Source organism: Wyeomyia smithii, chromosome 2 (genome assembly GCF_029784165.1).
Source record: "Wyeomyia smithii strain HCP4-BCI-WySm-NY-G18 chromosome 2, ASM2978416v1, whole genome shotgun sequence".
In the NCBI taxonomy this organism is placed as follows: Eukaryota; Metazoa; Arthropoda; class Insecta; order Diptera; family Culicidae; genus Wyeomyia; species Wyeomyia smithii.
In genome coordinates, this window is record NC_073695.1 from 161,387,729 (window position 1) to 161,412,499 (window position 24,771).

A 24,771-nucleotide genomic window follows, 5' to 3' on the forward strand; every position below is an offset into this window, starting at 1 on the left:
CGAATATCACAAAAATTGCCAAATATATATATATATATATATATATATATATATATATATATATATATATATATATATATATATATATATATATATATATATATATATATATATATATATATATATATATATATATATATATATATATATATATATATATATATATATATATATATATATATATAATAAATGTATTGACAACATATTAGTTCAAATCAATTTTAAATTTTGGAGTAATGTAATGGGTGAACAGAAAAATATTTTGATTCCGTGCTACAATGAACACTCATGAGCTTTTCACCCTTAATATGAGCTTTCGAGAATGAAACACGCATTTGCGCGAAGCGAACATCGAAAATAGCTTTCGTTATGGAGAATCGCAGCAGTAGATCCGCAATAGGATTTTTTTTTCGTGCAGTATTCACATCACAATGCTGTAGCATATTTTTTCGTGTCTAATAAGAAACCTGTAAAAATACTTCAAACCTAGTGTTCATCTGTGCATGTAGTTCTCACAAATTCTGCAGAAATGAATTCGTTCAATATTGACAGTTTCCTTTTTTGAGACTGAAAGCCCAAAAAGGAAATTCAACATTTTCTCTATAAATTAGGAGTGTAAATTATATTCCTGGATTAATATAAATTAGCGGTATGAAGTGAATAGCCTCCAGTAAACGCAGTAACCTAGTAAGTGGGTTTTCTTCTTTTTGCTTTTTGCTTTTCACGTACGAATGTGTTAACCTCGTGAGTTATTATTGCTGCTCATACATTATTCGATTCTGTGATGTTTTATTTCAAATTTGTCAAATCAGAAAACGCAGTACAAACCGTGATTTGCGATAACAAAAAATCCATACCGATTTTATAAGAAATAGATCATGCATTCTCTATTAAGCTTCATAGTTTTGACTCAACTTAATCAAAACCGCAATTCTAATTTGTTACTTCACACTATGTTAATACGCCTAAATGTAGAACATTCTAACATACAGGTTTGTTTCAATTGATCTGTCGAGCACATTATGCACAAGCTGCATTTTCTACACGAAGGAAGTGAATAGGGTGAATCAAAATTGATTTCTAATGTGAAAACACACTTATAACGATTATATTGTAGTACTCAAAACTGTATTTCAATGCCTGAATGATTTACTTTGCGATATTTAATGACAGAGAAATAATGATCCAGGTTCGAACCATGCTGATTGTGGTTTGAACCATTTATATGAAAACCCTATGTTCATTTGAAACTTTCTCGTTACGATCTGTAGATTGTTTTAGTTAAGTATCATTTCAGTCAATTCAAAAATATCGTTGATGCATATGAAAGGCAATCGTATTGAAATAAATTAATATTATTTTATTTTTTACACGGTAGGGATTTTGATCCTGGATCGAACCATGCCAAAATTGATCCTGGTTCGAACTATTACGAAAAATCCCGAATAATCATATCAAATTCAGTTATTTTAGATTAGAACGATTGCATAATAAGCTTTCGATATCTGTCTTGACATAGGTTTTTTTACATATTAAAAATTACTGCCTTAAGTTCAATTACTTACAATTAAAAAAGCATTGAATTTGGCTTTGGTTGTTCATATACGACCTGGCTCGTCGTCATTATTATATAGTATCCAAACCAATTATATTCAAGCAAGAACAGTTTTGAAACATTTAGACATGAATATTTTTCCATTCCTGTAACATTTTTTCAATTGAAAGGTTAGTTAAAATAAATTTTAAACAAAAATATGACTGTATATTTTTTATCCTGCTTCGAACTACCGATGATCGTGGTTCGAACTAGCAAGCTTTCTTATATCACCGCTAGAGTCGCTACGCATTTTTTATATTTCAGTCAAAGCATTCCAAATATTTAAAAACTTTTTGGTAAATTAGAATGCTATTAGGGGTTATCCATATCCGTTCAGTATTTGTTTGAGTCATTGGAAGAATATTGCATATTTGGAGGAGTAAAAGAAACTTGCACGATTTAATCTGAAGTTCGAACCAGGATCATATAAATGGTTCAAACCACAATCAGCATGGTTCGAACCTGGATCATTATTTTTCGTCATTAAATATCGAAAAGTAAATCATTCAGGCATTGAAATACAGTTTTGAGTACTACAATATAATCGTTATAAGTGTGATTGCACATTAGAAATCAATTTTGATACATAACTACCATAATTTATTAGAAACGCTGAGATCAACCCAAGTGTATCATGAAAAACGCTGAAACTAGTTCGAACCAGGATCAAACACCCTTATGAAATCAGAATTACAATTAAAATAAGTAGGTCAATGAAAAAATAAAGTAGAGGGTATTTAGGTGGCGTTCGTATACTAATACCCAATCACAGACTAACAGACGTAACACTGGAACTTAGCTCTATCGCCACAAAAAACGATCATTTCAAATTTCTAATCGAATAGCAGTCATCGCGCGACAACGCCGCCTGAGGCGCTGTCATGCAATCTCATACATATTTTGTGGTTCCCTTTTTGACACATGCAGTAACGCTAGCGCTTATGTCGAAATACATGACGCAGCGCAAACACGGCAGCAGATGGTGCTAGTGTTACTGGCATAAAGTACTGGAATCATACGAACGATGATTTGTAGAGCAACATGTCAGAAGGATCTATCTGCTTTCATCGATTTTCTTGATTGACTTTTCATTTGTTTAATAGTTCAGCTAAAGTAACTATTCCCAACGGGGTTTTTATTTAAAAAGCTAGATTAGATTCTCCGTTATCAAATGGTGTAAAGGACATATAATGAAACGTGTTTAATAAGCCGTGGCGGTCGAAAGAAACCGATCGATCAAAAAATCGATCAAAGCAGATAGATCCTTTTGACATGTTGTTCTACATTTTATTGGAAATTTGATCGAAGTGTTATGTCTGTTAGTCTGTGTCCTTGGAGCAGGCACACAAACATGAGATTCCACGATAATTTTCAACAGTTCGTTTGTCACCTTTCTTATATACCGGAAACAATAACGACTCTTTCCATCTACGGGGAAATTAATGTTTTAGCAAGGAAAGATTGAAGATAGCAGCTAGCGGTGATTCTTAACTCCCAGCACATTTTTTCAGGAGTACAGCATAGCAGGAATGCCAGCTGGTCCAGCGGAGTAGGTTTGTTTCATATCGCAGATGGCTTTGGAAACCTCTTCAATTGTGATCGCAAAGACTTCGGCATTGAAAACGTCGCTCGGAACGGAGCCATTGCCGCGGCAATGTCGTTAGGTGAAGCGTGCTCCTTGTTGAAAACGCTAGCGAAGTGCTCGGCAAACAAATCGCATTTACTGTTATTAGTAGACGCTTCACTATTCAGTAAGAACACACTGGATGGTAATCCTTCTTCTTTACGCTTCGAGTTAACAAATCTCCAGAAGCTTTTCGGATTTAAGCGTAGGTTGCGTTCCGTTTTACGCACAAATATCGTGTACAGACTTTTATTCAGCGTTTTGTATGATCGACTAGCAGAAGTGAACCGTGTCCGATTGATAAGGTTTCCTTTTTTTTATATGCACGAAAGCTGACTTACGAAGGCAGTCTTGAAGTTGATTGGTCGTTATATGATTGCTTCCCAAGCACGGTCGACAGAATCATATACCTTGCAATTGAAAACATGCTATTTGGCCTGTATAAGAGCCTGTTTCAGCCGAAGCCACTCATAATAGTTCTAGACAGCGACGACAGAAGTCGTCCTTCCTTAGCAGCAGCACTAGCCCTGTGGTTGGTCACCACGTCTCAGGAGCAGCGCAGTTCTACTCAGCGTGTGTCGCCAGACTGCCATTATTCCCCCCGTGGTGGGGCAGCATGAAGATTGCCATCAGGAAATCCAATTTTGAACATCAAAATGCCTTTTTCAAGGCAAATAAACAATTCATTGAAAGTTAATAATTTTTGACAACGCAAGCAAGCATTCTGTGTTGGATCCTAGCAATTTAAATCTGTCGCGCCCGTCTAATTCACTGAATGTGAAATAGATTCCACAGTGCATGTTGTCCGTGTATCTTAATTCCCCCACTGTTAGGGCAGCTCAAAGGTTGCGATCAACAACCGATCATGAACCGCAAAATGCATTTTTCGAGGCAAATAAACAAATAATTGGAAGTTAATAATTTTCTGGCATCAACACAAGCAGACATTCTGTGCGGGATGCAATCAATTTCTGTTGTAGTTGTCTCATTTTTACTTTATTGAGTTAACCCCCCACTGTTGGGGCAGCGCAAAGGCTGCGATCAACATAACCGACTTCGAATAACAAACTGCTCTGTTAGAACGCATTCACAAAAGCAGTTAGTTCGACTATGCAGAGCTAATATAAAGTCGATTCAATCAATCAGCATGAACAGAATTTCGTCGTCTCCCAGCTGCCAAGTTGCAACATGATGCAACACACAACAGCGAGCAAACGAAATCGCTTGATGTTACAAGCGCAATACGGTTAGGGGTTAAATCGTTGCGTGTGTGAGAGTACCATCGGTGTTTATTCGCTGGATACAAAAATCAAATGCAAATTGAGGAATAATTCGTCTAAAGAACATTAGAAAATGGTATAACTGAAAAGAAAGGCGTGGCCTATTTTGTGGCACCCTTCGGCTATAAAAGAGTGTTTCTGGAAAAACTAGCTACATTCATTAGTCGGAAGGTAAGCTGGATGGACCGTCCACAACGTTGACAGCAGTAGCAGCAGATATCAGCACTCAGCACTCAGCAGTAACAGAGGATAGCAGCGGGTTGCGCCTGTGGCTGCCTTCAAATTAAACAAATCACTTGCCCTGTGGTTGGTCACCACGTCTCAGGTCTCTGCCAGGCTGAACACCAATGCGAGCGATCGGACGAGATTTTTTCCGTAAATCAGCCGGCACTTCCTCTAATGGAAAAGTTGGATCATTTTGTTCAGAAGAATATTACTATCGGTAATATTACAGAGATGCGATTGCATTATATCCGATATGGAATTGAACAATTGTTCTTTTGAGGACAAATAAAACACTTAATTTGAAGAGTAAATAGATTTGGGTACCAGTAGCAGGATGGTAACAGCCTCAGCGGTAGGTGCAGCCGGTACTTCCCTGAGGCCGATGTTATAAGGAAGTAAATGGAAGCGGCATTGCGAAACAGTTCAGGTGTCCTTAGACGCGCGTCATTTTTCGTTGTTGATATTATTCCCCACATGAAACGACGCGCCTTCGTACGATAGCGGTGGTATTAGCGGTAGATGCATTTGCCAACACTTACTCCAGTAAAGCCGTGTCTAATTTTCAATATGAAAACACTTTTCTATTGTGTTGGCCGTGCGCATTAGGCCTCTGCCAGGCTAAACGCGAAAAGCGGCGCGAACCGATTCGCCCGGCCGTACGTTAATGTACAGCCTCAAGTAGAGCTGTACATTAACCTACGGCCGGGTGAATAGAATAGAATCCCTAACTACGATGCCGTTCCTGAATGCGAAACCACTATTTTCCTGCTATCGGAGCTTCCTTGTCGGTTGAAGGTTTCGGCCTTCCTCCGGTGAAGCTCTGCCTTATTTTGGCAACTACACAAGCATTCTGGATTTGGGCAATCAAAACTTCTGCTGGCTTAACTTTGTTATCAGAGTGCCTGACTACGATTTGGTAATATTGTTTGAATTGAATGTTTACAAAATATTACAATATTTCTCTTTCTCCCATTCAATAAAACAAATAATACGATACCTTCGTCATACGCAAGTTCACCATTACTCTCGCTATCGGCGTAACACAAACTGTCCTTTTTAGGACAACCAAACAAATGAATTGAAGATTTAATATTTTCTCGTTCTGAGCTTTAACCAAAAGTTAATTATCTTCTTTGAATTCACATGTACATATACTCTGACTGTTGAAACTTGTTTGCGCCGCAAAGAGTTTGTACTTTTCCTGTTCAGTGAGGTCGTATTTATATGTGCAAACTGAAATTGAGTAGTACTTCAGCTTCATTTGCACAGAATTTCCAATACTGCCAATGAGCGGTCAACATTTATTTACTAGGAAAAATGACTGACATGCAAGCAGCCGGGTTAACTCTCTTGTAAAAGTATTCTACTTCAACCTTGCGGTCGTGGCTTTGCACACAACCCTCCTGTTATTTTTTTCTAATGCTTTCTAATCTTTTACTGATTGGTGGTATAAAGCTATTTCTCATACCTTCTCTACAAATGCAAATACATACCATATATGATACATTTTTGGCTAATCGACTGAGAGGCTGGCAACATTCTCTCAGAATTTAATGAACATTTGTGAATGTATTGGCCTTACTACCTTAGGAAACTTTGCATACTTTTTTATTGAAAATTCATCTAGATTATTATTTGACAAGGTCTGAAGTTTGAACCTCTTTTCCATATATCAATATATCTAAATAATTACGAGAGATTGAAAACAGTTATCAATGGATGACTTCTAAAAAATTGTCAGAACTTTCATTCTTCATTCTTCAATATACTAAATTTGAAATCGTACACAGAGAAAATTATTTTAAAAACAAAAATGATTTGAAAAAAAAAGGTCATCACTGTTTTTTTCGACACTAGTTTTGCCTTTCTCCTAGAAAGGTATAGCAATCACTTGCAAAACCGAAAATATAAAAGTGCTCCAAAGGGCCGAATGGCATATATCACTCGACTCAGCTCGACGAGCTGAGCATTTTCTGTATGTGTGTGTATGTATGTGTGTGTTTAAGTGTGTGTGTATATGTGCAGATTTTTATTCTCACTCACTTTTCTCAGAGATGGCTGGACCGATTTTCATTAAATTAATTGCAAATGAAAGGTCTTGTTGTCCCATAAGACCCTATTGAATTTTATTGTAATCAGATTTTTAGTTTAGAGGTTATGTATCAAAATGTAAAAATCATAAAACATCATTATCTCAAAAACTACTCAACCGATTTGAACAAAACAAATTTCAAATGAACGGGCTACCTTAAGAACCCCTAACTTTTGAATTTTATGAAGATTGAACTTGTGGTTTAAAAGTTATGAAAAGAAACGTGTTTTGAAGACTGTTTAATCTCACTCATGTTTCTCAGAGATGGCTGGACCGATTTTCATAAAATCAGTGTCAAATGGAAGGTCTAGTTGCCCCATAAGACCCTATCGATTTGTTTTGCAATCGGACTATTACTTTGCCTGTTATGTTTAAAAATGTGAAATCCAGCTATGAAAAGGAACATATTCCGAAGACTATTTGGACTCACTCACTTTTCTCAGAGATGGCTGAACCGATTTTCACTAAATTAGTGTCAAATGAGAGGTCTAGCTGCCTCATAATACCCTATTGAATTTTTCTGTAATCGGACTGTAGCTTTGTCTGTAATGTGTCGAAATGTGAAAATCACGAAACTTCATTATCTCAGAAACTACACAACCGATTTGATCAATATTATTATCAGTTGAGCAGGCTAAGGGTTAACTGATGAATTATGATTGAACACGTGGTTTCAAAGTTTGGCTGCCCTATACGTTTCAATTTTATTTGATTATAATCGAACTTAAGCAACCGTTATGTATTAAATTGTTAATAAAACAACTAAAGCCTATTATCTCAAAGACTACATGACTTATTTGAACATAACTAGTGTCATACGAACGAGTCATCTCTCGAACTTACAAATAACAAACTTCATAACAATTTTGCGATGTGCTAAAAGTCTTCAAATGCACGACGAATCGGCCATAGGATATGATCAAAGTCAAATAGCAAATCGTTTGAAATGATTGAGTTTATCGAAATGACAATATCCTCGACTTTTGGCTTCTGTACATCGCCTTAATTCTGAATATATTCATATTGGGTGGTATTCGGTCATTTTTAGCAGATTTTCTGGCATCAATCTTACACCAGGAATACCCATATTGGGAGGTATTTAGTTATTTTGGTTGTTTTCCAGAAACTAAAAGTGGTCGTCTTTAAATTTAAAATGGTTTCCAAGGTCAATGTTTGGTTTCTATGCATCATCTGGATTACGGAAATATTCATATTGAGTATTATTCGGTCATTTTCGACTGTTTCCTAAAAGTTGCCATTTAGCAATTCAAAATGGTGCCTGAGGTCAATTGTTAGCTCATTGCATCATTCTAGTTCCAGAGATACTCATATTGGATGGTATTTGGTTATTTTAGGCTATTTTTCACAAACCAGAAGTCGCCATCTTGGATTTTAAAATGGCATTTGGGAACAGAAATACCCATATTGGATGGTATTTGGTTATTTTAGACTGTTTTCACAAACCGGAAGTCGCCATCTTGGATTTCAAAATGATATTTAAAATAATTTCTAGCCTCTGAGCGTCATTCTGGTTGAAGAAACACCCATATTGGGTGTTATTCGATCATTTTCGGCTGTTTCCCAGGAACCGGAAGTCGCCAACATAAAATCCAAAATGGGGTGTGTGGTCGATTTCAGCTGCTGTGTATCATTCTAGATCCGGAGATACTCATGTCAGACGAAAATCGGCCCAGAAACCAGAAGTTGCCATCCTACAATTCATAGTGGTGTTCTTGCAACATTCTGGCTCCGGAGATACTCGTATTGGGTGGTATTTGGTCACTTTGGGCTGTTTTTCAGAAACTGAAAGTCGTCATTTTGAACTTTAAAATTGCCTGTGAAATCAATTTCTGTCATCTGGGCGTAATTCTGTTTCCGAAAACATTCATATTGAATGGTATTTGGTCATTTCCGGCTGTTTGCCAGACACCGGAAGTCACCATCTTAAATTCAAGATTGTGTCTGTGATCAATTTTCAGCTTCTGTGCATCTTTCTGGTTCCGGAGATACTCATATTTAATGGGAATCGTCCATTTCAGGCTGATTTCCAGAAACCGGAAGTTGCCATCTTACAATCCAAAATGTTGCCTGAGGTCGATTATGGAACATATTTGTTACCACTAAAACATTCACCTGCCAAATTTGGTTCCATTAATTTGGTTAGCTCTCGAGATGTGCAGAAATTTGTGTTTCATTTGTATGGCATCCCTCCCTTCCAACAGAAGGAGGGGTTTCAAAACGTTATGGACATATTTTTCATCCCTTAAAACATCTACATGCCAAATTCGGTTTCATTTGCTTGGTTTGTTCTTGACTTGTGCAGAAATTTATATTTCATTTGTATGGGACCCCTCCCTTCCAGAAAGGGAAGGGTCTCAAACTATTATAGGAACCTTTATAGGCACCAAAAACCCCTACATACAAATTTTCACGCCGATCGGTTCGGTTATTTTCGAGCCTATATGGATCAGACAGACAGACAGACCGGATTGCATTTTTATATGTATAGATTACAACATCAATGTTTTTTAAGAGTGAATATACATTTATTGGATTGAAGCGTTCATGTAAATTTATTTTTACAAATAAAAGTTTGAATGAGAAAGGCTGGGTCTGACCGCTAGGTGGATTAATTTAGGTTTTTTAGATAGATAATTTACACTCTTGAGGAGAAAATGTTTTTTTTAAAACGTATGCAATTTTTGCGAATAAAAGATAATTCCCATGTTTTCTTCTTGTTTTTATGAATAATGAAAATTCTGTCTCCAACTTTAGAAACATAATTCACTCAACAAAACGTAAAACAAGACTACTTACTGTTCTTCGAAATATTTTTCATTGATAAAGTAAGCTATAAAACATTTGTTGCAACCTTAATTTCCACAATTTCGAATGAAGTGAAAGACTTCTAAGAAAAAAAAAAACGAGATTGATGCGTTTGAGGTTTCTAGCAGCACCATACATCAGCTGTTGCTTGTTTTCTCTTCACTCGTGCATTGAACAAAATTTTGTGCATTTTATTTGAAATGGAGCGTAGCTTCTAGAAAAAATATGAACGACTCAAAATAGTTTACGATTTTGCGAATATTTTATGTTTTTTGATTGGATTTCAAATAGGCCAACTAGCCCCCAAGTTGGGGTAAGTTGGTCAGGGTGTGTGGTAAATTGACCATTTTTATTTCGGAAGCACAATTCAGTTATCCTTCCTCACTGCATTTGCGGCAGCCTGTAGCGTCTCAGCGGAAGTCAAACCTCTTCCGGTTTTTTGTTTATATATTCGCTTTCCGAAATCCCAAACCAAGAGAAAAGTACGCGGCACGTATCCTTCGCGTAAAAACCGACTTTAGTATAAATGGTTTTGCTAAGCAGAGCACATGCTGTTTGCGCTTGGTTTCAGTTTGCATTACGAAATGCGCTGTTCCTGGAATTGCATATACTTGGTTACTTGAATTCATTGATGATGTGCATAGGACCCACCAGCCCCACTTGTTTGTGACCAACTAGCCCCTCATGTTTTCAATATGAAAATAGCTTGAAATGTTTGAACAAAAACATTTTGGCGAAAATTTGTTTTATACAACTTGAAACTAACAAAAAGGACATTCATTATGCATTGAAGAAGGTTTATTTCAATTTGGCTAGCTTTGTTTAGACAAAAAGTTTCGACTTGAAAACCGAGTAGAATTGATGGCCAATTTGGCACCAACCTGTATTTATAATACATCCTAATTAAAACTGTACTTCATTTTGTCATTTAAATTCTCTGGTTATCTGCTACATATCACCCATATTACACGATTTTTTTAAAACGTAGATTCGAAGATATTCTCATTGACCAACTTACCCCGTAACCAACTAGCCCCGCTCTACCCTATCTTCACGAAAATACCAAAATTGTTTTCTTCACATTTAATTTGGCGAATAATATTTCTTAGAATGGAGATAATCGACTAGCTTTACTCAAAATTTTATAACAAATTATCAATGGTGGCTTTTCGAGCGTTTATATATATATATATATATATATATATATATATATATATATATATATATATATATATATATATATATATATATATATATATATATATATATATATATATATATATATATATATATATATATATATATATATATATATATATATATATATATATATATATATATATATATATATATATATATATATATATATATATATATATATATATATATATATATATATATATATATATATATATATTTATATCAAACTCGGAAGCAGTGCGCAAACAAAAGCGAAAAATTTTGCGAACAACTCGCACGAATCGGAGGAATATGCTGCTTCAATGAGCATTTTCGCATCGAATTTACTTAATTCCGAAACTGTTGAGAGTTTCGGCGGAGGTCTGTTTGTACTCGCGTTAATTTTGTCTCAACAGATTTATTGTTACGGTATTTACGCTGCCAAGCATTATGTACACGCTTTAGTACATGCAGTCGCGGGGTAGCCCATGGAGGGGAAGCAGGCTTATTCACAAATTGTAAGTTTGGCCTTAACCACTGGCATATAATTTCACTAAACAATTTAGCAAGATCGTCAACATCATTAATTTCGTGAAGAGCCATCCAGTCGAAATACTCAGTGCGAGCCGTGAAGTTAATTTTGCGGTAGCCCTGTTACTGTCTGCTGCCGAAGTCGGTGTCGTCACTCTGGCTTCAGAAGGTAATGAAATAACTAGTGAGGGGTGATGCAGATCAACGGGAACAAGAGGGGCAACATAGGTGTCGATCATACATGTTTGCCCGATAGAACAAAAGATGAGATCGAGTATGCGATCGAGGTGATTTAGCCGCTGGTTCACTTGGCTCAGATTTAAAAAGTCCATACCATTGATCAGCGCAGCGCTGGCGGCAGACAATTGAGAAGAGCTGGTATGAGTTGCTCTTTCCTGTGATCAGACGTTGCGAGGTTGATTAAAATCACCACATACAAGAACGGTATCACTGCCGATTTCCTGCTGCACAGCTCAGTGACCGAGGCAATATGTGCGTTGATTATGGTTGGATCGTTGCTTTTGTCTGAGGGGAATATACAGCACAAAGCAGTATTTTCAAACTACAAATAGTAGTGCTTACGCATATTTGCTCCAGATGGTTGCTGTGTGAAGTATCTAACAGTGTGCTCGGATATCGTTTATTAACAGCTATTAAAATTGTGAGCGGGGGCCTAGTGTGGTTGGTAACGTCTCCGCCAACCACGCTCGACGCCTGGGTTCGAATCCCACCGCCGACATAGGTGTCGATGGTTGTGAGGTGGCGTGATCCACTCACAACCAACCCAAACTGGTCTAGATTCAATCCTAGCCGACACCGGGAGATTTTCTGAGGCGAAAAATCTCTGGGATCACGCCTTCCATCGCATGAGGAAGTAAAGCCGTTGGCGCCGGTCCGTTAATAAACGGGTCGTGAGTTAGGGTCCTGGGTGTGGAGTCGCCTCCCTGGGCGTCGGTGATTGGCCACAACAGTGGCGGAACTAGACCGACGGAAAATAAGCGAGAATAAAAAAAAAAAAAAAGCTATTAAAATTCCTCCGAAGCAACGTTTGTCACTGTTAAAATAGCTTCTGTCACACCGAAAAACATTGAATGTATCGCCGAACAGTTGCTATGAGTTGATAGGTTATCCAGTCCAGTTTCAGTCAACACAATCACGTCGAAATTGCAGTCATTGGTTGCCAGATAAAACTCGTCGATTTTAGTACGAAGACCGCGGACATTCTGGTAGAATGACCATAGAGCATACCCAGTGTGCTGGAATGCATTACCACAGAGTACAGGTTATCGGAAACCCGAAGGCTCCCACCGTCCACAAAGCCACCGTATGTAGGACACATACGAGAAGCTGGACGTATCCGTTCCCTTCCAAACCAGCCGAACAACAACAGCGGGCTCAGTTGTATTCAGGCAGCGTGAGATGATTTTTTGAATATCATCATCTGTAATTTGTGGATTTAAGCCCGACAGATATAACCAAAAGCGTTTCTGAGCTACAGCTGATGCGATGGATGGCTGGCACTGATAGATCGCTCAAATCAATATTGTTTTCAGCACGATCAGGGTGAATCGAGATAGGAACTCGCTCTTTTCGGCGACGCTTCAAATTTTTGTTCGACCACACAGGTGTGACACACGAGGTAGATGGAGTGCCGAGAGCAGAGTTTTCATTGATATACGAGAGAAGTTGTCGATTTTTTACTTAAACCGTCAACAACCTCGAAAAGTTTTTGCACCTGAGCGGGAAGTTCAGTCAGGTGTGACGCTTGTGTGGGTTGTTCTAATTGTGGCAGCTGAAAATCCGCTATATACGAGCGAATAGAACGGCCGTTCAGAAGCTCTCTGCATGACGGGCAAATGAATATTATTTTGCCAAGTGCGAAAAAATCCTTGCACACTCTACTGTTAAAACCACAGCATTGTTGATTTATGTGGTAACAGTTCTCACAGAAGCCACATCGGATCGGTTCAAGATCGTTGACGGCTTGTTTACATTCCCCACAGTGTTTCTTCTCCATTCCGTTTTGTTCAGTCGATGGCGCGAGTAGCGGTTATATTGGACGAAAGATGTGCTTCACTATCAAAACAAAACACATACTATTGATGCTGCTTGCTACTGCACAAACTAGAGGAAGTGTCGCTACACCAGCTGGCCCTGTCAATATGCTGACACCACTGCTGCTGCTTATGCTATCCATTGCACTGCTGTTGCCGCTAAGTAAGGACTGTCGTAGTCGCTGTCTGGAACTGATATTTCGGCAATAGTATATTCCGAATTACTAGGTCTTTGAGTAATCATATAACGACCAATCAGAGGTCGAATTTTGCGTTTTGTCTAGTCTGGACAATTTTCAATAGAACAATAGGAGAATTCTTAGAAGATTTATTTTCCTATCTATTGCTGTTAGAACGAAGGAAATCCATCGAAAACTAACCGATTTATTAGCATTTGAGATTGGACATATTTTTCATTTTTTTCTGTTTTAGATTTAGATTTACATCCCTATGTAGCCGAACTTCCTGAGAGACGTAGCTCTACGTCAAAAAAATTAATCAATATCGTTATTAAATCTTTTCACAGGTCCTATTTGAAATGGATATTATACCTGAGGGCAACAATTTCGTTCTGGTCAAGGATGCAGACCTGCATGATGTACTCAAGACTTTGGAAAAATATTTTCCTCACTCAGTTAAGGTACGTACTTTTAAAATTCATATTGAATTACATGTTTTCACAGCACATAATAAGAGCGTTATAATCGGTTTACTTCGATGTTATAATTGGAGACATGCTAAAGATTTGAATTTACTTCGAATTCTATGATTTGAATTGAATTTACAGATCGAGAAAACTGCAAAAGAGTTTGCCTGAATGCATCTAGGGAAATTTAAATGTCATGCTTTGTATACACATTTCAGTCGTCACGAAACAAATTACTTGAAAACCTACCTAGTTGAAACCAACTTATTTTTTCTACATGGTAGGCCAATCTCCTGAAATATTCAACGTGAGTAACGACAGTTGTGTGAAGGTTATTGAAGAGATAATGATTAAGAGTGAGAAACTCATCGTGATCGCAAAGTGCTCGAGAAAAATTTTGTTCATTAGATTGGCGAGTTACACCGAGAGCGTCACCGATTCATCAAGCAACCTGTTCGGCTTTCGAAAAGACGGATCAACGGTGGATTTTATCCTGACCATCATCAACACGGAGGAGGTAGAGCTCCGGCTGAAAAGAAGAAGCTTTCGCTATTACGCAAACATCATACTAGATGTAGAAATGCTTTTAATAGCACCTGTTGAGATTGCGTTCGCTTGCGCTTCGTAACTTCCATGTGTCAGTGCCCATGATTTTGGAAAGTTAGTATTGAGGGCTAGTTTACAGCAAGAAAGATGGTCAGAAATGCATTGCAATAGGCCGCAGTAGTGCACGGTTCCATCCAGGGGCCAGTGTTGTGGAATACGACGTCCACGCTCCCACTTCGTGTGGCCTAGGTTTTGGATGCAGTCTTCCATTTGCATGCTTCCATCTGACACAGATCCTCTTGATTGTCTTAGGTAGTATCCTCATAGAATTGATAACCCTAATTATTCCGAGTCTGTAGATGTAGGCAAATCCACTGCCTGATATCTGCTTCGCATGCTCTCGTACGTGCCAGGAGCGACATGGTGACAGTTAGCGGGCCAGACACTCAGAGCCGTAGCTACTCCGTTTTGCGTAGAGAAAGTTGTTTAAAACCGTTATGTGCTCGACAAAAAAGTACCTTTATACGTCCAATGGAGTACCCCTCACAAATTAAAATTCTTCTAACCTTTGCAGTTTTAGCACCAAAAGATTCAGAAGCTCAGTTATTTTAAAATGTGCGTTAGAGGTGTCCCGTAAGACTTTTTTTATTCCCGAAAATTTTAATGAACAACTAAAACGCAAGGTGCAATTATTCTGAACAAACAAAATTGACTGATATCGTTAAAATTAAAAAATCGCAGGAGGGTTGTGTGCAAAGCCACGACCGCAAGGTTGAAGTAGAATACTTTATTTAACCCCTAACCGTATTGCGGCTTGTAACATCAAGCGATTTCGTTTGCTCGCTGCTGCGTGTTGCATCATGTTGCAACTTAGCAGCTGGGAGACGACGAAATTTTGTTCATGCTGATTGATTGAATCGACTTCACATTAGCTCTGCATAGTCGAACTAACTGCTTTTGTGAGGGTGTTCTAATAGGGCAGTTTGTTATTCAAAATCGCTTATGCTGATCACAGCCTTTGCGCTGCCCTTACAGTGGGGGGTTACCTCAATAAAGTTAAAATTATACAACTGCAACAGAAATTGATTGCATCCCGCACAGAATGTCTGCTTGTGTTGATACCAGAAAATTATTAACCTTCAATTACTTGTTTATTTGTCTTCAAAAAGGCATTTTGCGGTTCAAAATCGGTTGCTGATCGCAGCCTTTGGGCTGCCCTAACAATGGGGAAATTAAGATACACGGACAACATGCACTGTGGAAGCTATTTCACATTCAGTGAATTAGACGGGCGCGACAGATTTAAATTGCTAGGATCCAACACAGAACGCTTGCTTGTGTTGTCAAAAATTCAATTCAATGCAATCTTCATGCTGCCCCAACACAGGGGGAATAATGGCAGTCTGGCGACACACGCTGAGAAAAACCGCGCTGCTCCTGAGACGTGGTGACCAACCACAGAGCTAGTGCTGCTGCTAAGGAAGGACGACTGCTGTTGTCGCTGTCTAGAACTATTATGAGCGGCTTCGGCTGAAACTGAGGCTCTTATATAGGCCAAATAGCATGTTTTCAATTGCAAGGTATATGATTCTGTCGACCGTGCTTGGGAAGCAATCATATAACTACCAATCAGAGGTCGAATTTTTCGTTTTAACAAGGCTTGACTATTTTCAATAGTACAATAGTGTGAATATTAGAATTACAATTATCGCATTTTGGGATGAATTTTAGAAGATTTTCCAATCTATTGCTGCAAGAACGAAGAAAATCCATCGAATACTAACCGATTTATTAGCATTTGAAATTGGACATATTTTTCACTTTCTTCGGTTTTAGATTTTCATTTCACATCCCTATGTAGCCGAACTTCCTGAAAGAAGTATTCTACTTCAAAAAGCATTTTGCGGTTCAAAATCGGTTGCTAATTACAACCTTTGAGCTGCCCTAACATTGGGGGAATTAAGATACACGGACAACATGCACTGTGGAAGCTATTTCACATTCAGTAAATTAGACGGGTGCGACAGATTTAAGTTGCTAGGATCCAACACAGAATGCTTGCTTGCGTTGACAAAAATTATTAACTTTCAATGACTTGTTTATTTGCCTTCAAAAAGGCATTTTGATTTCCAAAATTGGATTTCCTGATGGCAATCTCCATGCTGCCCCAACACGGGGTGAATAATGGCTGTCTGGCGACACACGCTGAGAAAAACCGCGCTGCTCCTGAGACGTGGTGACCAACCACAGGGCTAGTGCTGCTGCTAAGGAAGGACGACTGCTGTTGTCGCCGTCTGATGCTACGCTATGCATAGCCATGCCACAGTTGTGGCCGCTATACGCTGGCCTAACTGCTGAACAACTGCAACACTATCCGTAGCCATGCCACAGTTGTGGCCGCCATTGGTATCCACTGTAACTGCATCTGCTGGCCCTGCTGCTATCGATGGTGAGATCCGCTGGAACTGCTACGCCTATCCACAGCCATGCCACAGTTGTGGCCGCTTTCCGCTATCGATGGTACCCACTGCTCGCTCCCGCTGCTGCTAAGGGAGGACTGCTGTCGTCGCTGTTCAGAACTGTTATGAGCGGCTCCGGCTGAAACAGGCTCTTATATAGGCCAAATAGCATGTTTTCAATTGCAAGGTATATGATTCTGTCGACCGTGCTTGGGAAGCTGGCATATAACGACCAATCAGGGGTCGAAATTTTCGTTTTGACAAGGCTTGACTATTTTCAATAGTACAATAGTGTGAATAATAAAATTACAATTATCGCATTTTGGGAAGAATCTTAGAAGATTTTCCAATCTATTGTTGCAAGAACGAAGGAAATCCATCGAATACTAACCGATTTATTAGCATTTGAAATTGGACATATTTTTCACTTTTTTCGGTTTTAGATTTTCATTTCACATCCCTATGTAGCCGAACTTCCTGAGAGAAGTATTCTACTTCAAAAATGGGGACTATTCAATAATGCTTGTTGTTTATATTTCAGAGTTTTCTTTTGGATATTTTTACCTAGTATTAATCACATACATGAGAAAATTGCGTGGTGGGGCAATGCAAACGCATGGGGGGCTAAGCCCCTCCTAGCCCCACCGGTAGCTACTAGCCTGCAGACCCCAGAGAATTTAACCCCGAGGATCAGGGTACTCCCAGCCACCAAGAGTTTTCGAGCTTATTGAGTTCCCTTAAGTTCACTCCTAAGACCTCCATCTTATGATACGTCAGTTCCAGCCTCCGGGAATGCACCTAGTCCTCGACAACGTTTTTCAGGATCTTGTGAAATGTCACTAAAGTGGGCGATGGAATCCCAACTTGCACTATTGAATGCGTTTTTCACGTCTATCGTGATGATTACGCAATAGAGAATCACTTCTTCTTGTCCAGACTAACAGCAGAAGGTGGCTCATGCTGTTCTGTTTATTCGTCACAGAGTTCGTAGCTGTTACTTTACAGGACAATTGCGGAGCTAGGTTGGCGATTTCTAGGCATAATAACGTTACTTGCCCGCGAGAGTAAAGCAACTATAGAGTATAGGGCCTAAACGACGCATTCTGTCCAACTCGCGCTTTTGCATGATTGTTTCGAATTACTTGAATAGCCACATAAAGTCACATCGATGATCGACTCCGCACTGTTCCTGTTGGTGCTCTTGGTTCCGTTTTTAATCAGGCCTATTTGTATTTGTTTTTGTATTTGCATATAATTCATCTAACCTAGGATAACATGAATGATGGTCACAATAGTTTAAAAAAATCTACACCTAACAAGTTGTTGCCTAAACTTATATGACGGCACACCAAAGTCGTGAAGGCCTTCCACCTTAAGGAATGTACGAATGCAGGAGGCTAGAGGTTCGTTGTATCCAAACGTAGTGCCATGAAAGCTAGGTTGTAGCAAACCTGTGGATCGTAGGCTGCGTTGCGAAGCACGAAAGTTTAACAGTGACAAAAGTTTCGGGGAGTCGATGCTTTTAAGCAGTAAGGGTCGTTGAAATCACGACCTATTTTGGAGATGAAGCCAAGCTGGCGTGTGGCTTTAGCAATCATGTTCGAGCGATGCAATTTAAAAGAGAGTTTCGAGTCCAATAGAACTTCAAGGTCGTTAATGTGATCCACTCTCACAAGTTTCTGATCGTTGATATGATAGTCGAAAACTATTGGATTTAGCTTGCGATGAAAAGTTATAACGCGACATTTGGAGACACTCAGAAATAACCAATTTTTACGGCACCAGCCTACAAATAAGTCCAAGAGCTTTTGCAAACGACAACAATCATCAACTGTACGTACTTCGAGGTATAATTTCAGGTCGTCAGCATATATCAGTTTTACACCAGCACCTAACAGCAAGGTCACATCATTAAAGAACAGTGTAAATAGTAGGGGGCCCATATTGCTTCCCTGTGGGACACCTGAGTTATTCGTAAATGAAGATGAACAGCAAGTTTAAACTTTTACGCGCAGTACTCTACCGCGTAGATAGGAGCTCAACCATGCAGTAAATTTCTGGGAAGCACCGAGTCGCGAAATTTTCTTAAGCAGTATACAATGATCAATTTTGTCAAACGCATCTTTCAGGTCCGTGCATCAACTTGAGCTTTTCGTTCTATGTTTGAGATGCATGTCAATGTGAATTCAAAAATATTGGTGTTAACGGACCAGCCGGGCATATATCCATGCTGGTCTGTAGCAATGTAGTTTTTAACACGAGATAAAACAAACGTACTCACGATTATTTCAAACAGTTTAGAAGCGGCCGAAAGGCTAGTTATTCCTCGATAGTTTCTCACGTTCCGACGATCTCCTTTTTGTAAATACCGGAAACATGAAGGATTGCTTCCAAACTTCGCGAAATTGACCTTGTTCGAAATATTTCTTAAAAATAATAGACAAAGGTTCAGCCAAAACAGGTGCGCAACGACCAAATATTACCGGCGGGATACCATCAGGTCCAGCAGAGAACGAACGTTTCAGTTTCTTTGCAGCAGCCAAAACCATATCGGCAGTGATGTCAAACGTACTCAAATCCACTAAGTTAGCCGGAACAGATACTGCAGCTTCAACAGCCTCAAGTGCAGATGCAGTATCACCAGCAAAACCAGAAGCAAAATAATTCGCAAACAATTCATAAAAGTCTGAGTTTGATTTTGACTCAGTTCCGTCATAGTAAACATTTTTGGGGATTGAAGTACGTTTTCTCTTCGAGTTGACGAAATTCCAAAAGTTTTTTGGTTTCCGGCGAAGATCAATTTGCACTCGCATAATGTAGCGTTTGTATTGTCTGTGCAGAAAAAAATAGATAGCGACGAATCGCTCGTCTGACAAGGAATTTCCAGCGAATTTCATAGTATCCCAATATGATATAGTCTTTGATTCGGTATAAAATTTTTCAACATATGCGACACCAATTTTCCTTATAGTTTTGATTGTTTTCTAGTCTAGTAATCACAAATATTAAAACTGCATCGTACTGTGCGTACAATTTATCATGAATACCAAAAATAATAATATTTATAATATTTATGGGAAGCACCACTCTCATAACCAAGACAACGTTACAAGCGGGACGCTTTATGGTTGTTATTTACATTTTTATCGATTTATTTTGATTTTCGTTTTTAGATTTTTCAGCCTATATAGTATATCTTTGTTGTCTTCTGTGATTTGACCCTAGGACAGGACGTGACTAGTGATGGGAAACTTATCGATACTTATCGATAATATCGATAAATGCTGGTCATCGATATTATCGTTAATTTTTTGACGTTAACGATAATTATCGATATTATAAGGGTGAGCACAAGTCAGTGCGGCTGGTTACTGGAGGAGACCCAAAAGAAGGAGACCTCACCTACCCTACCCCAGGAGTTGCTTTTGCCGTTAGGTATTTGTTGGGTGCTGCTATTCGACAAGATTTAGCATTTTTGGGGGTGGTGTAACGGTTCGCCCCGGGTGTCACTGAGTTTCTGAGAAATATAGGTAACTAAAAAGGCACAGACTAACAGACATAACACTTCGAACAAATTTTCAATAAAATCATCGTTTGGATGATTGCAGTACTTTACGTTAGTAACACTAGCACCATCTGCTGTTTTATTCGCGCTGCGTCATGTATTTTGACATCAGCGCCAGCGTTACTGAATGTGTCAAATGGGGAACTACAAAATATGTATGAGATTGCATGACAGCGCCCCGGACGACGTTTTCGCGCGATGACTGTTATTCGATTGAAAATTTGAAATGAACGTTTTTTGCGGCGATGGAGCTAGGTTCCAGTGTTACGTCTGTTAGTCTGTGAAAAAGGTATTGATAGTTTTTAGTTTCCTAAGAACAGATGAATTCGACAACTTAGTACTGGAGAACTTTGAAAAAATATCCAAACTTTTTGCACTCTCATAAAAAGCAATGATACGAAATTGTAATAAAATGCATTTTCTTTGGCTCGCCAACTCTTATAATATGATGGACATGCATAGCGGCAGTCTATTGGTAATTGTTTAGTTTAACTTGGAACTGTTTAAGTTCAAAGTATCTGTTACCCAACAAACAATTTTTAGTTCCACTAAAAATCCAAATCAACGAAATTGTTGCGCCAAAAAAGTATACTGATTTATACAGGAGGTAGACAAAATAATTGAGATAAATAGAATTCTCTCGGGTTTTAAATGGCCAGAACTTTACGAAAAATGAATCAATTTTGATAACTGGTTTCATTTCACTGGAAAACAGTATTATATTAGTATTACTTGGGAACTTGGTGTGACCAACCTACACCGAAAATGTTTCGGATTTCAAGAGTGTGTGTCAAAGTGTACATTTTTGCAACGCATAGAACGTTTTAGGCAACTAAATTGTCTATCTAAAATACTTCATTCAAAAAAATCTGAGATCACCGATATTTTCTAAAATCCTTTTTTGTTCTTAAAAATATATTTTTTCCAGAGTAGGATCTTAAACTAATTTTTTTATATTTTTGAAGGAAAGTTCAGATAATTTTTACTAAGATATATTGATTCTTAAGAAAAAGGTTCAAATACAGTTAGGTTTTCTTACGCGGGGGATACATGCCTCGTGAAAAAACCATGTTAATCCAAAAATCCGCTTGATAAACCGCTTTAATTCAAAAATTCGCGTAAAAACCACGTTAATTTGGAAATCTGCATAAATAACCTTTTAGAGAAAATCCGTGTGAAAATAATCTGATCTATTTAAATGTTAATCCAGATAAATTGCTCTATGACCTACACACCCACAATGTTCGATTGAATTCTGCTAGAGTGCTGCAAGCTCAAAGAAAATTAGTACCCTACAGGGAAAAAACCGCCAAAATCAACACCCATACTTAATAAATTCATACCTCGATGATTCCTTGGCGAATTTCCAATCTTTGGCTACCAATGAACCCGAAATAAATTCTTATTTATTGACAACATATAAACCTAAGTGAAACAGAATACCATTAAAAGTTCTACGCGTTGCAAAAATGTACACTTTGGCACACACTCCGGAAATCCGAAACATTTCCAGTGAACCTTGGTCACGTCCAGTTCTCAAGTAACACTAGGAAACTAGGACAGTTTTCCAGTAAAATGAAACCTGTTTTGTCAGAATTGATTCATTTTTCGTGAAGTTTTGGCCATTTAAAAATTGACAGAATTTTGCCTGCTTTAATTATTTCCCTTATTATACAACCTTCAAAATAAACTTCGGCTTGAAACTACTCCGTAGAAAGCACTCTCGGCGTAAAACCCGAGCACTTTCCAAAACAAACTGTTTAACTCGTCCGGTTGTTTGAATTTTTATTTGCAGTATCGTAAGATTTGTCATTCAAGGCCTTAACACAATGGATACGTTGCGGCTGCGTTTGCGGCAATTTGACAGTTAGCCCATACATTTATTGTCACATTGACGTCAACGCAACGCAACGTATCCATTCTGTTTGGGCCATCACTGTCTCTGTTTTTAACAAATTTATATAGCAAAATTGCATTTGTCGAATAACGTTTGCGGTAAAAAAAAATGGACAAAAATTGCCGATTTTTCATGGGTTTACCTTCAATCGCACTGACGAAACTACTCATGCATCATCAATCATAGTAACCCATGAGTTAGCAAAAAAAATTGACAGCCCTATCAGTCAAACTCTAACTGTGATGGCGAAAAAAGTGAAGCTACTCCGTTCAGAAGTGTGCGCGTTCAAAGAACGGTACCCCGCCGCGTCAAGAACGGACATCGTGCGGCACTTTGTGGACCCCGGGTATGTCGGTTTTGGCATCTACAACATCTTGACACTATTGGACAACGATCAGAGCATCGAAAGAAAGCCCGATTCCGGACGGCCAACGACCCTGAGCGACAAGAAGCTTCCAAGGATGCTGAAGAGGAAGACCGAGGGAAAAGTGGCTAAATCGCTGCGTGCACTTGGCAGAGAGATTGGTGCGTGCTCTAAAACAGTGAAAAAGCATCTGGAGAACATGAACATACATGCAGAAAGTAGCAGTCCCGTCCACTGGTCTTGGAGCTGCAAGCAATGACGCAGCGACAGCGGTTGAAGATGGTCAAGTCAATTTTCCCGGCGAATCGCGACGCGGCAGTGGTATTGGACGACTAGACCCATCTCACCCTGGATGGCAACGACTAGCAGTGCTCTCCGTATTTTGCCTCCCCCACGAAGGAAGTGAGCATCGAGGTAAGGTTTATTTCACAGACCAAGTTCCCCAAGAAGGTGCGGCTGTTGCTGTCAATCAGCGAGAAAGGGATGTCAAAATTGATCTTCTTTCGCTCCGGGCTGGCCGTGAACGGGGAAATTCATAGTATGAACAGGGTTGCCACATTTAAATCTGTGTTTTCCCTTGAAAAAATCTGAACATCTGTATCTGGAACAAACATATCTGTAAAAAAAATCTGTGTTGTTTAAACACAAAGAACTTTGTATTTTTTGAGTTTTTATGGTACATAAACGAAATTTTTAGTTTAATACGTGTGAGGAGTTGAAAATATGTTCAATTTGCTCAATATTTAATGAAATAAAATTTGGATTGTTTTTAAAAGTTAATGTCAATTTCGAAAAATCTGTAAATCTGTACTTTTCGACGAAAATCTGTATATCTGTATATACAGATTCTGTACCGTTACTTCGGCCAAAAATCTGTAAAATACAGATTAATCTGTACATGTGGCATCCCTGAGTACGAAGTGCCTGACAGCAGTTGCGTCGTTCATCAAGAAATACCATAAGCGCGAAGACACGGTGTTCTGGCCAGATTTGACGTCGGCCAACTATTCAAAGCGATCGTTGGAGAAGATGGAGCGGCTGAATATTGATGTGGTACCGAAGTCGGCGAATCCGCTCAATGTCCCCCAGCTGCTTCTCATCGAGAATTTCTGGGCAAATTTGAAGCGCAAGATCTTTTCCAACAATTTTGTCTCGAAAACGGAGGAGGAATTAAAAAAAAACGAAGAAAGAGCTTAAAAACATGGCTACACGCATGTTTTCGTCCGCCATGGCGAATGTTCCGGTTAACTGTCGGAAGGCTGCACGCAATGACGTAATATTTTTTGTGAGGAAGCTAACATGACAACCTTCCATGGGAAATTTATCCAACTCAATTATCTGTCATAGTTTTTTTTTCATCGCCATCTGAAATAGTTTTTTTTCATCATCTGAAAAAAATTTTTTCACCGCAAACGTTAGCTGTCAAATTATCGATACTTATCGATAATATCGATAAAAGTCTCGGAATTATCGATTGTTATCGATGTCCGTTCTGGGCGATATTTCCCATCACTAGACGTGACAAGAGAAACCAAAAATCACCCAAAGTTCTGTCAAAGCGAAAGCCCTCTCTGATTGGTCGATTTCAGTTAGCGCACTCTTAAATTTTATTATTAGTCGGTACGGTTGGCCGTGCTGCGAAAACTATCGGTATTTTTTGTTCACACTGTTTTTGCTTACCAAGTGAATGAACAGCTTTTGGTTCAACAATTTTTTGAATCTTTTTCATACACTATACTGCGTAATGTCAATAAAAATCAACATTCGAAATGTTATTCATGTTTTTGAAACTACGTATGATAAACAATAGCAGATTCATTTCATGAAAAGCAAGAGGAACCCAAAATGAGTTGAAATTATGGCTGGTTCAAATAAATTTAACATAT

At 38.6% G+C, this 24,771-nt stretch overlaps 1 protein-coding gene across 3 annotated transcripts in view; it reads left to right on the top strand.

The window, feature by feature from the left end:
* Positions 1 to 376: 376 nt before the first annotated feature.
* Positions 377 to 24,771, top strand: part of LOC129721972 (uncharacterized) — a 131,204-nt gene continuing 106,809 nt past the window's right edge. For 2 of the 3 annotated variants that reach the window (XM_055675117.1, XM_055675118.1), the window contains exons 1-2: positions 377 to 687; positions 13,935 to 14,048. In XM_055675117.1, the coding sequence (XP_055531092.1) occupies positions 13,947 to 14,048 (102 nt within the window). In that variant the 5' untranslated portion in view covers positions 377 to 687; positions 13,935 to 13,946. The remainder of the gene's footprint in view (positions 688 to 13,934; positions 14,049 to 24,771) is intronic. The other variant, XM_055675116.1, reaches the window with a different exon arrangement.